At 46.3% G+C, this 16,275-nt stretch overlaps 1 protein-coding gene and 1 long non-coding RNA gene across 3 annotated transcripts in view; one reads left to right on the top strand and one right to left on the bottom strand.

Moving 5' to 3' along the window:
- The first annotated feature begins 343 nt into the window (after positions 1-343).
- LOC308281874 (uncharacterized protein) overlaps positions 344-16,275 on the top strand; it is a 32,575-nt gene continuing 16,643 nt past the window's right edge. The window contains exons 1-2 of one of the 2 annotated variants that reach the window (XM_080722204.1): positions 344-628; positions 759-809. In XM_080722204.1, the coding sequence (XP_080578330.1) occupies positions 391-628; positions 759-809 (289 nt within the window). In that variant the 5' untranslated portion in view covers positions 344-390. The remainder of the gene's footprint in view (positions 629-758; positions 810-16,275) is intronic. The other variant, XM_080722203.1, reaches the window with a different exon arrangement.
- Positions 13,952-15,369, bottom strand: LOC308281086. Its single transcript, XR_013961814.1, has 3 exons — positions 15,275-15,369; positions 14,836-14,950; positions 13,952-14,022 (listed from the first exon to the last, which is right to left on the bottom strand). It is a non-coding gene; the product is annotated as an uncharacterized lncRNA (long non-coding RNA).

Raw genomic sequence — 16,275 nt, 5'->3', positions numbered from 1 at the left:
GGTTTAGAGGGAGGTTTTAGAACATGGCAAGGGTGGGGGCTCTGATGTGAGGTGAGGTGAGGTGAGGTGAGGTGAGTTGAGGTGAGGTGAGGGTGAGGTGAGGTGAGGTGAGGTGAGGTGAGGTGAGGTGAGGTGAGGTGAGGTGAGGTGAGGTGGGGGTGAGCTCCAGAGGGTTCATGGGTGCTGTTGGCACCGCTGGTGTGTTTGTTTGCTTCCTGGGTGAATTCCCGGAGGTTGGCATCACCATGCAGACCTGAGGGGGCGAGAGACCAATCCATGTTAGCCGTAAACACACCGCCTCACACCAGCGTCCAATCAGAACAAGACAGCCTAGCAGCAACAACGAATAAATTGAGCTGAACGACACCTAACAGTCCAGATGTTTCCAGAATGAAGGCTGCTCCAGATGTTTCCAGAATGAAGGCTGCTCCAGATGTTTCCAGAATGAAGGCTGCTCCAGATGTTTCCAGAAAGACGGCTGCTCCGGTGCTGCTTGTGCTGCTGCTGTTGTGTGTGTGTGAGGTGGGGGTGGGGGGGGCTCAGGAGAGCCCTCCCTCCCAGAGCGATGTGATGAAGGAGGTCAAGGTGCTGAGAGGCATGATGGTTGACATGAGGGGGGACAACGCAGGTTGGTTCAATGCTGTTTCTCTGGGAAATTCACTCATTCACTCACACACACACACGTTCGTTCGTCCGTTCATTCGTTCATTCATTCATTCATTCATTCATTCATTCATTCATTCATTCTGTCTCCTCAGTAAATGCTGCCAGGTGCTCCTGCCAGAAGCAGCTGGACACTCTCCAATCCAGTGAGTGGATTTTCTATACATTTTTGAGAAACGAAAAACTAAGAATAAAATAAAATAGACTGCTCATTAATACAATCATTATTTAGTTTATCACTGTCTTACATTGATTCTATATTATCTGCAGTCAGTTTAGCAGGAGAGAGGGGGACATGCTCTCTCTCTCTCTCTCTCTCTCTCTCTCTCTCTCTCTCTCTCTATCTATCTCTCTCTCTCTCTCTCTCTCTCTCTATCTCTCTCTCTCTCTCTCTCTCTCTCTCTCTCTCTCTCTCTCTCTCAGCCAATCAGCATTGATGTTGTCCGGAGACAACTTTGATATTTGGCAATATACAGTACACAGTCAGTCGTGTTGACAATATATCCTCCGCAGTATTACTTCTCTAACTAATTTAAGATGTACAAGAAAACCTCTCAGACAGTTTTTATGGACATTAATTTCGTCCAAAACAACGAGTCTCAGTCTCTGCCGCAGCAGCGTGCAGAGACTGACACCCATGATGTGTGAGAGGGGGGAGGAAGGGACATAGCACAGCTGTTGTTCTTAAAGGACAACTTTGTTTTTTTTACAACAAGGGTTCATATTTTACATTGTAATTAGGGAAAAGTAAAGGTGAGAAATCAGCCTCTTGGTATAACAGGCCAATTTGTGTTTTTACCTTTAACTCTACTGATAAGTGGAAAACTTTGTATGCACACTCCCTAGAGGCTAAAGATAAACCTTTGCCCTGAATTTTTCGCATTTGCCTTGTATAGCGCCACCGGGAGGACAACCTACATAAAACAATATCTTTTGCTATTACTCCATCAGATTTCTATAGTCATGTGTTCAAGAGCGATCCGTCTGATATCACATTCCATCCTAATTGGCTAATATTGGCTTCCAAAGTTTGCAGGATTGCTCAGTTTTTGAACAAAATGCCTCAAATCATCAACGCAGCTTGCGATTACCGTGACATTTCCACACATATTCCCACTAGGTCAAGGAAGAAATGCTACCCTTTTTATATTGGCCTGTTATAGCGCCACCAGCAGGTAGACTTTAGCAAAACACGTTTTTGGAACACAATGCCTCAAATCATGCATGGAGTGTTCAATTGCCATGAAAGGTCTAAGATTGGCGAAGATCACATGCCACCCTTTTTACATTGGCCTATTATAACACCCCCAGGACACCCTCCCTAGTCAAAAACTCCTGGATTCTGATAGAAAAATCCTTTAGAAAATCCCATTAAGAATCCTATAAGAATCCTTTACAGTTTTGGAACAGATCCTATTGGATATTTTCTTATAGGATAATCCTATAAGAAAATATCCAATAGGATCTGTTCCAAAACTGTAAAGGATTCTTATAGGATTCTTAATGGGATTTTCTATCAGAATCCTAAAGGATATTTTGGCCAGATATCTAACATTTCTATGGTACTGTAATGCCTCAGGTGCCTTGCCTGGCTGCAAGCGTCAGACACTACACACTACCCACCAACAGGGGGTGGTGTTGTGCAGACTGATTTATCAGGCTATCAGTGTTTAGACATACAGTATTAGATTGTGACATTATCATTGACATTGTGAGTGAGATTCGTAATTACTACCTCTGGCGCATTGGTCGCAAGACATTTTTATATCCTTTAGGATTCTGATAGAAAATCCCATTAAGAATCCAATAGGAATCCTTTACAGTTTTGGAACAGATCCTATTGGATATTTTCTTATAGGATAATAATCCTATAAGAAAAATCCAATAGGATTTCCCCTAAACAAATCCTATTGGATTTTTTCTTATAGGATTATTATCCTATAAGAAAATATCCAATAGGATCTGTTCCGAAACTGTAAAGGATTCTTATAGGATTCTTAATGGGATATTTGGCAATATACAGTACACAGTCAGTCGTGTTGACAATATATCCTCCGCAGTATTACTTCTCTAACTAATTTAAGATGTACAAGAAAACCTCTCAGACAGTTTTTATGGACATTAATTTCGTCCAAAACAACGAGTCTCAGTCTCTGCCGCAGCAGCGTGCAGAGACTGACACCCATGATGTGTGAGAGGGGGGAGGAAGGGACATAGCACAGCTGTTGTTCTTAAAGGACAACTTTGTTTTTTTTACAACAAGGGTTCATATTTTACATTGTAATTAGGGAAAAGTAAAGGTGAGAGTTAAAATGTTTTCATTTGCTTTGTTCTATTGTTTTATTGCGTTTACCGTGCTAAAATGTGGGGCATTTGTACAAGTGGCTAAATATGTCTTTTTAGACACAATAAGCCAGCAGTTTCTTTATTGCTATTTACAGTAACACTTCTATCCCCCATAAGTCACATCCAACCATGAAAGGTTGCGTTGTATCTTGGGAATGGGCTTATTCTGTGTAAAATGACATATTTAGCCTCTTATACATGGCCCCAGCCACTGAAATAAGAATCTCTAAAACAATAGATAGAAGTAAATGAAAAAAATGGAACAGTCATCTTTTATATTCGTTAATTACTAAATAATAATCTAAAATATGACCCCTTGTTGTAAAAAAAACAAAGTTGTCCTTTAAAGAGACAGGCAGACTGGCTGCTTTGCAAGCACCAAAGCCTTGACGGGGCATATTATTATTGTGTCTTCAATTATTATTATTATTATTGTCTCCACCAGCCAAAGGCATGGGGGAGAGTATGTTTTTGCCACTGTCCGTCCGTCCGTCCGTCCCTGCTTGCGTCCGTTCCTGCGTCCGTTCCTGCGTGCGTCCGTGCTTCCGTCCGTCCGTCTGTTACCAGCTAATCTCCGGTGCCGTTGTCCCGGTCGCTGCCAAACTGAACACACACACACTCCCTGGATGCCAATCAAGAACCTCTGCCCCACATTTTTCACATGGCCCTGTTCTAGCGCCACCATGAGGCCGACACTACTCCTAGAGATTTTGTCTACAAATCAAGCAAATTGGTAGAAAGTATCATAGAGTCATGTGATCAATTTAGATCTGTTCGATTTTCCATATTCCATCCTGATTGGCTACAATTGGCTTCCAAAGTGTGCAAGATTACTTTGTTTTGAAAACAATGGCTCAAATCATGAACACAGCGTGCAATCTTGGTGAAATTGGGCACGCACGTTACCACTAGGCAGAGGAAGAAATGCCACTTAAACTTTCTCAAATCAGCCTCTTGGTATAACAGGCCAATTTGTGTTTTTACCTTTAACTCTACTGATAAGTGGAAAACTTTGTATGCACACTCCCTAGAGGCTAAAGATAAACCTTTGCCCTGAATTTTTCGCATTTGCCTTGTATAGCGCCACCGGGAGGACAACCTACATAAAACAATATCTTTTGCTATTACTCCATCAGATTTCTATAGTCATGTGTTCAAGAGCGATCCGTCTGATATCACATTCCATCCTAATTGGCTAATATTGGCTTCCAAAGTTTGCAGGATTGCTCAGTTTTTGAACAAAATGCCTCAAATCATCAACGCAGCTTGCGATTACCGTGACATTTCCACACATATTCCCACTAGGTCAAGGAAGAAATGCTACCCTTTTTATATTGGCCTGTTATAGCGCCACCAGCAGGTAGACTTTAGCAAAACACGTTTTTGGAACACAATGCCTCAAATCATGCATGGAGTGTTCAATTGCCATGAAAGGTCTAAGATTGGCGAAGATCACATGCCACCCTTTTTACATTGGCCTATTATAACACCCCCAGGACACCCTCCCTAGTCAAAAACTCCTGGATTCTGATAGAAAAATCCTTTAGAAAATCCCATTAAGAATCCTATAAGAATCCTTTACAGTTTTGGAACAGATCCTATTGGATATTTTCTTATAGGATAATCCTATAAGAAAATATCCAATAGGATCTGTTCCAAAACTGTAAAGGATTCTTATAGGATTCTTAATGGGATTTTCTATCAGAATCCTAAAGGATATTTTGGCCAGATATCTAACATTTCTATGGTACTGTAATGCCTCAGGTGCCTTGCCTGGCTGCAAGCGTCAGACACTACACACTACCCACCAACAGGGGGTGGTGTTGTGCAGACTGATTTATCAGGCTATCAGTGTTTAGACATACAGTATTAGATTGTGACATTATCATTGACATTGTGAGTGAGATTCGTAATTACTACCTCTGGCGCATTGGTCGCAAGACATTTTTATATCCTTTAGGATTCTGATAGAAAATCCCATTAAGAATCCAATAGGAATCCTTTACAGTTTTGGAACAGATCCTATTGGATATTTTCTTATAGGATAATAATCCTATAAGAAAAATCCAATAGGATTTCCCCTAAACAAATCCTATTGGATTTTTTCTTATAGGATTATTATCCTATAAGAAAATATCCAATAGGATCTGTTCCGAAACTGTAAAGGATTCTTATAGGATTCTTAATGGGATTTTCTAAAGGATTGTTATCCTATAAGACAATATCCAATAGGATCTGTTCCAAAACTGTAAAGGATTCTTTCTTAATGGGATTTTCTAATGGATTTCTCTATCAGAATCCTAAAGGATATTTTGGCCCTGTACAGACAGACATACATACACCTATATTTTCTAGGGTTATTAGTTGAATGGGCTACCTAATATCTATTTATTACCTTATTATGTTTAATCCTACAGGACCTTAAACAGGACCAAAAATAATTTGATATAGGTGAACATTGTATATGAATTTTAGAATCCTATTAAAAAGATTCTATTGGTACACTGGAAAATTATATCGGATTCTTAAAGGAATTAGTTGAATCTTCAAAGTTCCAATATAATCCTAGGGTTCTGTTGGTACCTTTGACATTTCTACGGGGTATATTGGAACTTTAAAAAAATCCTAAAGTTCCAATAAAATCCTATTGGAACTTTGAAAAATCCTATTGGATTGCCAAAGTTCGATATAACCTTATAGGATCCTATTGGAACTTTGCAAAATCCAATTGGATTTTGCAAAGTTCCAATAGAATCCTATTGGACTTTCCAAAGTAAGATATAACCCAATAGGATCCCAACTGACAGACTACAACTTGTTCAAAATGCGGCAGCCAGAGTTTTAACTAAAACTAAGATAAGAGAACATATTACTCCAGTCTTAGCGTCGCTACACTGGCTCCCGGTTGTTTTTAGGATTGATTTTAAAATACTTTTACTTGTTTATAAAGCTCTAAATGGTCTGGCACCTTCGTACCCCTATGACTGCCTGCATACACACAGAAAAAAAAAGGTTCCAACTGGAACCAAAAATGGTTCTTCAGAGCGATTCCATAGAAGAACCATTTTTGGTTCCACAAAGAACCTTTTTCACCAAGGTTCTTTAAAGAACCATTTATTCGAATGGTTCGATAAAGAACCATTAAAGGTGCTTCAAAGAACCATTAAAAAATGGTTCTTTGAGGAACCATTTCTGGTTCCTCAAAGAACCATTCCAAAAAAAGGTTCTCTGAAGAACCTTTTGGAAAATGAACTTTATAATGGTTCTTCAGCTAAAAAATGGTTCTTCAGCTAAAAAATGTTTTTTCAGCTAAAAAAGTGGTTCTTAAATGGGGTAATAAATGTTTCACTACACTTTAAAATATATCAGATTTGTAGGAAAAGATGAACACGAGATTAGTTATAAGTCTTTGAATTTAATCAAATCATCATTTAATCAAAATTCAACATCAGTACAACAGTTTCAAAACATTTAAATCTTTTAAGTGCTGTGCAAGTAAAAAAGAAGAATACAAAGCAAGTCCACCTCATACAGGCTCCAGCCGCATACTTGACAGAGTTCAAAACAATGTGTTTACTCTTCCAGAGCTTCTCATCAACAGCAATGGGTACCTCCAAGTTCTTAAAATGAGCCTGCAAGTTCACTGGAAGTTCTTGAAGGGACAAGTCACTGACTGTTGGTTTACTGTCAATATTCCAGGATGACCTCCCACTTGGGTAATGACGCCCCCTGGCGATCATTCAGAGAAACTACTTCAGCTCCCGTACTAACATAGGTAGGAAGGGCCTGTCACTCAAACCGGAGTGACCCGCCTCCAGGCTATATAAGCCCCCGGAGGCGGAAGTAACATCCTCTTTTCACTCTCTGCGATATCACATTCAGATAAGTTGAAACTCAGCCTTTGTATTATTATTCTTCGCGCATTAGCCTAAAGCGGTGGCATTGGAGTCGCCCACCGGCGAGTGTTGAATTAACCCGTACTTAAGAATACTTATTCTTGTCCCGTCCTAAAACGACGGTTATTTCCTTCTATAACAAAGGATTATTACTGCTTGTTCAGGCCTCCGCCGAAGCAAGCGTGGCATAGCATTAGCCGTTAGCTTGTTAGCTCGTCTGCTCTTTGTTAACGTTAGCTACACTGCTTACCGCTTGTTCAGGCCCTGCCCGAATCAAGCGTGGCCTAGCTTTAGCCGTTAGCTTGTTAGCTCGTCTGCTTCTTGTTAACTCTAGCTACAGTGCTTCGCCATGGATCCTCTGGCCTTCCTGCCGAGGCAATGTCCAGGCTGTCCAGGACTCTTCGACGGACAGGATCTTCACCCTCTCTGTGTCGGCTGCATGGGCGTTGCACACGCCTTCTCTGCACTGAGTCCTCAGGGGAGAGCAGGACCCTTCTGTAACTTCTGCGTGGCCTACGACCACGATGTACTGGTACACCGGTTCTACCTAGCCAGGGCAGGCCTCGGGGCCTGCGCTCCACCAGGTGGGTCCACTGCTCTCAACCCCACAGCCCAGTCTTTCCTTCCCCAGGCGGCCCGCACCGTTGGTCAAGGTGCGGCGCTGCCTTCCGGAGATCCGTTTGGCAAACAGCGCGCCATTCCAAGTCAAGATGGCGCCGTGCTACATGAGACACCGCCTGCCGCGCAACCGACCGCAGCTAGCTCCACTGTCACTGGAGCTGGCGGGTCTGGTGAAGTCGCCGCTAAGAAGGCGACCAAGAAGGCTAACATCCCTCCGGTAGCCTTTTCCCCTTCGGGCGCGGTGCCCAATAAGAAACGCTCGGATGTGACCGTCGGGGACGTTCCCCTCAACGTGAGCATCACCAAAACAGTCCAGACTTTCAGGCGCGAGTCGGACCTGAGCTCCTGTCAGAGCGAGGGTTCTGGTTCTGAATACTCTGGATACACGGCCGAGGAGGAGGAGGACTCCGTCGAGGACGAGGGTTCTCGACTCACGGTCACAGTGAAAGGTAATGCCCCTGCGGCTCCAGCACGTCAACTGGACGCCGCAGGGAGCTCCCAGTCCTCCTCAGGCACCACTGCCCCTCCACCCGCCAGTCAAGCGGGTGAAGCGGGAGCAGAGGACGTCGATTCTGCAGCAGAAATGCTGGATCATCTCACGGTCTACATGAGAGCTCTTGCCAGAGTTGGAGAGGAGTTGCCACCTCCTCTCCCCTCTGAAGAGGCCGAGGATGATGACGAAATGCCCGGGCAGGAGCCTTCGGTTCCCGCCCCGTATGTCCTCTCCAGGCTGCCGCTGGTGAAAGGATTCACCAAGGCCCTCCATTCCTCATGGAAGACACACAAAGACCCCAGGAAGCTGCCTTTTTCTGTGTTGGATGTGGTTGGCGGTGCGGAGGCAGGCATGTCCACCTGCCCTAACCTGGACCACCTGTTGGCACAATCCTTTCTGGGTTCCGTCAGACCCCAGTACAAGGATGTGGGCACGGCTAAAAACGGGCCGTTTGTCGGCCCCGTCGGCACCAACCCGCCGGGGTTCACTGTCCTGGAGGACAAGATGCAGTCGGACAGGGCTCGTAACGCCTACCGGTCCGCTGCTCTGGCTGCTAAGGACCTTAATCTTATCCAGCTCTTGCTAGCTTCCACCAAAGACCTGGTCAAAGGTCTGCCCACGGGGGAGCACACTGCGGAGCTAAACACCCTATTCGACATCATGCTGAAGGTCAATTGGCATGCGGTCAAGTGGATGGGCAGGTCCATGGATTATAACCTCCAAGCTGAGAGAGCCCGCTGGCTCGACTATGTCGACCTCGAGCCTAAGAGGGACGTGGGCGAGAAGCCTCTGGGTCCTCGCGGGGAGATGTATAAATCCCTCATCAACATGGAGAACAGTCCCACCACCCTCATGGGCGGCGGTTTGGAGCTGCTGCAGGGCAGAGTCACGTTCTTTAAGGCTGCTAAGGACATTGTCGAGTCCACCACAGTGCCACAGGAAGAACCGCAGCAAGCTAGGAGGGCGTCCCGCTCCTCCCGCGTCAAGGAAAGGGGCCGCTCTGCTTCTTTTAAGAAGCACTCGTCTTCCTCCAGGGGAGCCTCTGCAGCCAGGGCGCCTGACAGGCCCCGCAGCAAGGTTGTGGTTCCCGAGCGCGCTCAGCCGCGCCGCCCGTCCAAGGATGGCAGGCAGCCGTCTTCCTACCGCGGTGGCCGCGGTAGGGGACAGCGCAAATGACACTCGGAAGAGGGGGATTGTGCTGGGGCGGGGGTCCGAGGTGTCTCTCGGTCCCCCTCCCCCCAAACGAGGGCGTTTTTCTGTACCCCGTGTTGGGGAAATGAAAATGTTGAATTTGATGCCTCCTGTGTCAGCAATAAATATGTTGAAAGAGCAAAGTCTGTCTCTGTCCAACTCTCTCGCACTAGCACAGACGACCCCATCGTGCATGCCTCCTGTAGTAATGATGAAGTCCTGTCAGGACTCGATAATCAATCACAGGTTTTATCAGCAACCAGTAATGTTATTGTCAAACAATTATGTGGTTCCTCAAGCGCGCGAGTGGGATATCCCTCGCGTCGACAATATGACTCCTTTATGCATGCCTCCTGTAAGAATGATGAAGTCCCGTCAGGACTCTTTAATCAGTCACAGGTTTTATCAGCAACCAGTAATGTTAACGTCAAACAATTATGTGGTTCCTCATGCGCGCGAGTGGATTTTCCCTCGCGTGAGCGATGCTATGAATTTAACTTTGAGTCAGAAATTCTGTCGGCCTACTATGAGCCCGGGTCAAGGGACAAGCATAAAGGCCTTAGAGCAGGTGTTAAACGTAAAAGTTCCTCTCCTGTCAGGGGAGAATGCTTTAGTTGTGGGCGAGTCTGTTTATCAGTCGAATCGCTTTGCTCTTCCTGTTGCTCTATCGAGCGAAAACCGAACGCTTCCGGTTTCACCGGATACGGATTCGCTAGCTCCCCGCTTCCGGTCCGGCCGCAAAAAAGCTCCGCTAGTCAAGCGGTACAATCAGAAGGTGTTCCCGCCTTGCGGCCTATTGAACCCCTGCGCTCCGCATCCGGGTGTTCCGGATACGGATACGCAGGTTCCCCACTTCCGGTCCGGCCGCCAAAAAGCTCCGCCGTCACGGAAGCACAGTGGTGGGGTTTCTCTCGCTCAAAACACGCTAGCACGCTGCGCGCGCCAGTGGAAGTTATGCAACCCGAGCCATTGGGTATTTCGAACGATAACCAGGGGTTACAGGTTACAGTTCGCAGACATACCCCCGCTTTCGAGCAGGGTTATTCATACCAGGGCGCGTGGTTTAAAAGCAAGTCTTTTGAGAGAAGAGATCAGCTCCTTGCTAAGCAAGGGTGCTATAGTGGAGCTGGACAGGACCCAATCCCGCATGGGATTTTGGAGCCGTTATTTCCTGGTGCCCAAAAAGGGGGGGGGGCTACGTCCCATCCTGGACCTAAAGGCACTAAACGTGTACCTGAAGAAATACGTTTTCAGGATGCTAACTGTGCCCACCATGTTACGGTCGGTCAGGCAAGGGGATTTCCACTGTTCAGTGGATCTGAAGGATGCTTATCAGCACGTCCAGATTTATCCCCCACACAGGAAATTCCTACGGTTCGCCTTCGAGGGTCGCCTGTACGAGTATACAGTACTCCCTTTCGGTCTGTCACTGAGCCCGAGGGTTTTCGTGAAAGTGACCGAAGCAGCCATCGCCCCGCTGAGACAGCAGGGCGTCAGGTTGGCGACGTACATCGACGATTGGATGATTTCAGCGAGCTCCGCCCACGAAGTGGCGCGTCACACACAAGTGGTTTTGGCTCACCTGAAGGCCTTAGGTTTCATAGTCAACCACGGCAAGAGCATGCTGACTCCAGCAAGTCGTCTTACATTCATTGGGGTCCTTCTGGACTCATCCGACATGTCGGCCCGTCTCTCAGAGGAGAGGGTGGACAGGTTTCGGGAATGTCTCGACTTCTTTCAAGTGGGCCAGGAGGTCACTTACAGGAGTTGCATGGTACTGACGGGAATGATGGCTTCCGCAGTACATCTGTTGCGTTTGGGCAGGTTTCATATGAGACCTTTTCAAAGATGGATGTTATCCCTCGGGATCCCGCCCTCCTTGAAGTACAAGAAGGTTACGGTTTCCCCTTCCTGCGCGATCGCCCTGTCTCCGTGGCTGGTGGAGGGGTTCCTCACCAGCGGAGTCTTGATTGGCGAGGTGGTTTCCCGCAAGTCGATCACGACAGACGCCAGTCTCAGTGGATGGGGAGCCACTTTCGAGGGGCGCACAGCGCAGGGGCTTTGGCCTCTGGAGATGAGGGGTCGTCACATCAACTATTTGGAGTTGATGGCTATACTCCTGGCGCTCAAGCATTTCGAGCCTTGGATTTTGCATTGTCACGTCCTGGTCAGGACAGACAATACGACGGCCATGTTTTATGTCAACAAACAGGGGGGCCTGTCGTCGTTGCCACTGGACCGTCTGGCTCGAGAATTGACGGTTTGGTGCTTGTCGCGCCTCAAGTCGATCAGGGCCTTACACGTCCCAGGTCTCCTCAACAGCGGAGCAGATCTCCTGTCCAGGGGAGGTTCTCGCTACGAGGATTGGTCTCTCCACCCCAGGGTGGCGAGCCAGATTTTTCGCAAGTTCGGTCAGCCAGTGGCGGACCTGTTTGCGTCAGCGGAGAATACGAAGTGTCCGTTGTTCTTCGCGGTGAAGGGCAGTCCTCCCTTGGGGTTGGACGCCTTAGCGCACACGTGGCCGAGAGGTCTACTGTACGCGTTTCCCCCCTTCGACTTAATCCGACCCACTCTGGAGAGAGTCTGGAGGTTCGGTCTGGAGATGCTCCTGGTGGCTCCCTACAAGGGCACGTGGAGATCGGCGATCGCCCCTCTCCTTTGCGAACCGGGTTGGCAGCTGCCTCAGTGCAGGGATCTGTTGAGTCAGGCCAGGGGGGAGATCTTCCACCAAGACCTGCAGGTCCTAGACCTGTGGGTTTGGCACGTGAAAGGTTAAACCTGCTGGCGGCTGGTTTTTCTTCTGAAGTGGTTGCTACCATTCAGAGTGCTAAGGCGCCTTCTACGAGGGCGTCTTATGATGGAAGGTGGAATGCCTTTGAGGACTGGTGTGAGTCGCGTGTTCCACCGGTGGTGGCCCATGTGGCGTCAGCCCAGGAAATTCTGGAATTTATGCAGGACCGCTTGAGAAGTGGTCTTGCATTTTCTACCCTTAGGGGGTATTTGGCGGCTATTAATGCCTGTCACCTGGGGGTGGCGGGCAAGGCACCTTCTAAAGTCCCGGAGGTCATCAAGTTCATGCAAGGAGTTGAACGTTTGAGGCCGGTGACTAGGTCTTTGTTCCCAGTTTGGGATCTGCAGGTGGTTCTAGGGGGCCTATGTCGGGCTCCCTTTGAGCCGCTTGTAGGGATGCCTTTGAAACTTTTGAGTTTCAAGACGGCTCTTTTGCTGGCTTTGGCCACGGCTAAAAGAGTTGGTGACCTGCAAGCTCTCTCGGTGTCTGCGGAGTGCATGCAGTTTATGAACAATGATCTCAAGGTGTTGCTCAAGCCTCATCTTAAGTTTGTTCCTAAGAACATGGTGGTTCCTAAGGAGCCTGTTGTTCTTCTGGCTTTTCATCCTCCTCCGTTTGTCTCGGTGGAGGATGAACGGCTGAATTGCCTTTGTCCTGTCAGGGCATTGAAGGCCTACTGTGACAGGACTGCTGGTTCTAGAGCTTCTTCTCAGCTCTTCGTGGAAATGGGCAATGTTCTTGTCAGAAAGCCGGTGTCTAGACCCACTCTTTCGAGGTGGATTGTGGATGCTATTAGGCTGGCTTACTCTAGTGCGGGTGTGGAAGTGCCGGCGGCACTTAAAGCCCATAGCACTAGAGGTGTGGCTACTTCGTGGGCACTGGCAAAGGGAGTCTCCGTTCAGGAGATTTGTGTTTCGGCGAATTGGTCTTCGCCTTCTACCTTTGCAGCCTACTATCACCTGGATATCGAATCCTCTTCGCTAGCGCATTCGGTTCTGGGTGCAGTTGCCTCCTCTACGTCATAGAGGAGGCGGATCTTCCCCTCCCACAGGTGGGCATGTAGCCACCTGGGGTATTTTGGGGGGGACCCTGTGTTTTCCTTATATAGTGTGTCTTACTTATAAGGCGGACTTGTCCTTTTCATTTAGTTGAATGAGGCGGACTTCGGTCTGTCAGGGTCTCTCCTTATTTTCTCATGCCTTCACACCCAGGTCCGGTGGGCCTGGGACCTTCTGGGTGATGGGTCACGCCCGTTTGGGCTGTGCTCACCCGTATGAGGGGTGTGTGGGGGTATGAGAGTAGGTTGTGGCTTAGAGGGGAGTTTAAGAATCCCAAGTGGGAGGTCATCCTGGAATATTGACAGTAAACGGTAGGTTCTGTACGGAACCATTGTTTACTTAGATATGGAAGGATGACCTCCCACGTAATGCCCCTCTGTTTCACTGAATGTGGCAGAGAGTGGTATTAAGAGGATGTTACTTCCGCCTCCGGGGGCTTATATAGCCTGGAGGCGGGTCACTCCGGTTTGAGTGACAGGCCCTTCCTACCTACGTTAGTACGGGAGCTGAAGTAGTTTCTCTGAATGATCGCCAGGGGGCGTCATTACCCAAGTGGGAGGTCATCCTTCCATATCTAAGTAAACAATGGTTCCGTACGGAACCTACCGTTGTGCATCATCTTTGATGAGATTTCCAATCCCAACACTGCTGAAGCAGTGCGCGCTACATAGCTCTTGAAGTCGACGTGGGACTGCCGTCCTGCCTGGGCAGATCCACGTAGCCGGCGTCGTTCACGTACCCGCTCGTGCCGTGGCCAGTTTCGTTGGCGTCGTAAGCAGCGTCACAACTAGTGCAGCTGCTGTTTGCCGTGTGGTGATGGTGGTGGGGAATGCTGAGGTACAGGGCACCCAAGCTGCTGCAGGAGAAGCCAGCTGGGTGCACATCCTCCTAGGAGCCATGGGAGGACTTGATGAGTGGACGACTGGGACAGGCTGGAGCACAGGGGACACTGTCGTACGCGTTCTGAAGAAGGGGGAGGTTCAGTTAGTCACATTTAAGATAGTTTAAGGGGCACGCCACCACTTTTCAACCTGTGTTCATATAATTGGTCCTCACTCAAAAATAGCTTTTTTTCTTTTTTTTTTTTTCTCAGAGGAGGGCTGTGGGCAGGTCAGAAACCCATAGTCTTGTGACATCATCGATTGCCAATCCAGCTTATAGAAACTGCAGGCTTTCTATTCCTGAAAAGTTGTAATTTTAAAGTGGAAGCCATTGTTCTCACGATAATAAAAATCAAAATATTTTTTTCAAAAATATTGATACATTTTTTTTTTTGGGAAAATGATGATGTCACAAGACGATGGATTCTGAACTTCCCACAGCTCTCCTAGGAGACTTGGACCGAGTAGAAAAGAATTGTGATATTTTATCATGAACATTAGTGAGGACCTATTATATGAAGACAGGTTGAAAAGTGGTGAACCACTCCTTTAAGTCTATCCTTTTCATATAAAATGGAAAATGGTTAGCGGTAGGTTTGTGTGGATGATAGACGATAGGAATAACAGCACCTCCTAGTCTTTTACTGTTCTAAATGTTCAATTTCTCTTTCTGGGGCCAAAAAGATGTATGTGTGCATGCACAATTTGTGCATTTATTATCCTGTTAGTGTTTACACTTAGAATTACAATTGAGGAAACAGATTGCTCCAATCTGATTTCAATGCATCTAGTGCAGTTTCTCAGCCCTTTTGGGGTCTGTGTCCCATATCCAACATCCAATGTCATGATACAAATACTTTATATGATTCTGAAATTTTTACTTTTATGCCAATACCTTTTGTATACAGAACGTTGTAGTCGAGGTTGTTTTGTCTGATATCCTCCCAGCTCTCGTGCTCAGCAGGGACGACTGCCTTTCTGGTTCCATACGGTCACTGCTACCAATACTGCTGCAACACACAAATGCATACACACAATTATTGTGGGTAAAAGACAGTATGTGCAAAAGGATGATGCCTGCATGATTTTGGGGATAAACCAGAATAACAGCAGTTCAAAACCAAAGATGAGGATATTTCCAAGTACCTGGCTTTAATCTTTTACTGAAGAACTGGTGGTGCTGTGTTCAGAGCTATATATAGTCGATAGCGTAGCCTACTGAATGTGAGGGCCTTTGCTACTAGTTACTAGATACTAGCAGAACCTCTAGTTTGGTTACATTTGCAATACTGAGTAATTTCAGTGCGGACACAGTGACCCCTTCCTCCACTTACCATAGAATAGCAGCAGACACATGCTGATGGCGGTGGCCTGTCCCAGCTTACAGTGCTGACCTCAGAACCCTTCCTGGCAGCGGCAGCTACTCTTGAAATGATTTAAAAAAAGAAAAAATGCTGCATTCATTCTTTTAAAATGTAAATTAAATTGACTTCAGAATTGTATATACTGTTACCTTTTAAGTCATCTTATACTGCATAAACCTTAATTACCACTTTTGATGATGATGACCCACTTCTCAACCCATCTTCATTAATGCTCGCAATTGTGTCTCTACTCTGTGTCTCATAGGAGGGCTGTGGGCAGTTCAGAAATCCATCTACCAATGACATCGTTTGGAAGATTCTTTTTTTTAATATTTTAAATATTTTTATTATAGTGAAAACAATGGCTTCCATTATAACATTGCAACTTTTCAAGAATAGAAAGCCTAGTTTCTATTTGTTTTGATTCCCCATCGATGATGTCACTGGTAGACGGAGTTCTATGAATTTTGCTATTTTATCATGAACATTAGTGAGGACCAATTAAATTAAGATATAGGTTGAAAAGTGGTGAAGTTTAATGTACAGTAGGGTCAACAAAATGTTTATATTTAACATTAGTCCAATACTTGTCAAACATCGATTTCACCATTGATATTTAATTATAATCTAAAAACACTGAATTTTCCATATTACTGACATTTAATTATTTTGTGCCATTATCTTGTGTGGATGTGTCATTGCACACATGCAATTGTCTCTCTCACAAACACACACACACACACACACACACACACACACACACACACACACACACACACACACACACACACACACACACACACACACACACATTCCACAGGATAACTTACTTTGCTTTCTCACAGCCCATCTTGTCTTCATTTGCTGCCAGCAAATCCTTTCACACGTTCTGGATACAGAGAAATACAGAGCTCAACTGAGTCAATTTCCCCCTCTTTTTAAACACATTGACCTGTCATTTAATAACACAG

Source organism: Nannobrachium achirus, assembly GCF_963921795.1.
Source record: "Nannobrachium achirus genome assembly, chromosome: 3".
Classification (NCBI taxonomy): domain Eukaryota; kingdom Metazoa; phylum Chordata; class Actinopteri; order Myctophiformes; family Myctophidae; genus Nannobrachium; species Nannobrachium achirus.
Note: the sequence above shows the minus strand (reverse complement) of the source record. Positions and strands in the feature narration are given on the sequence as shown.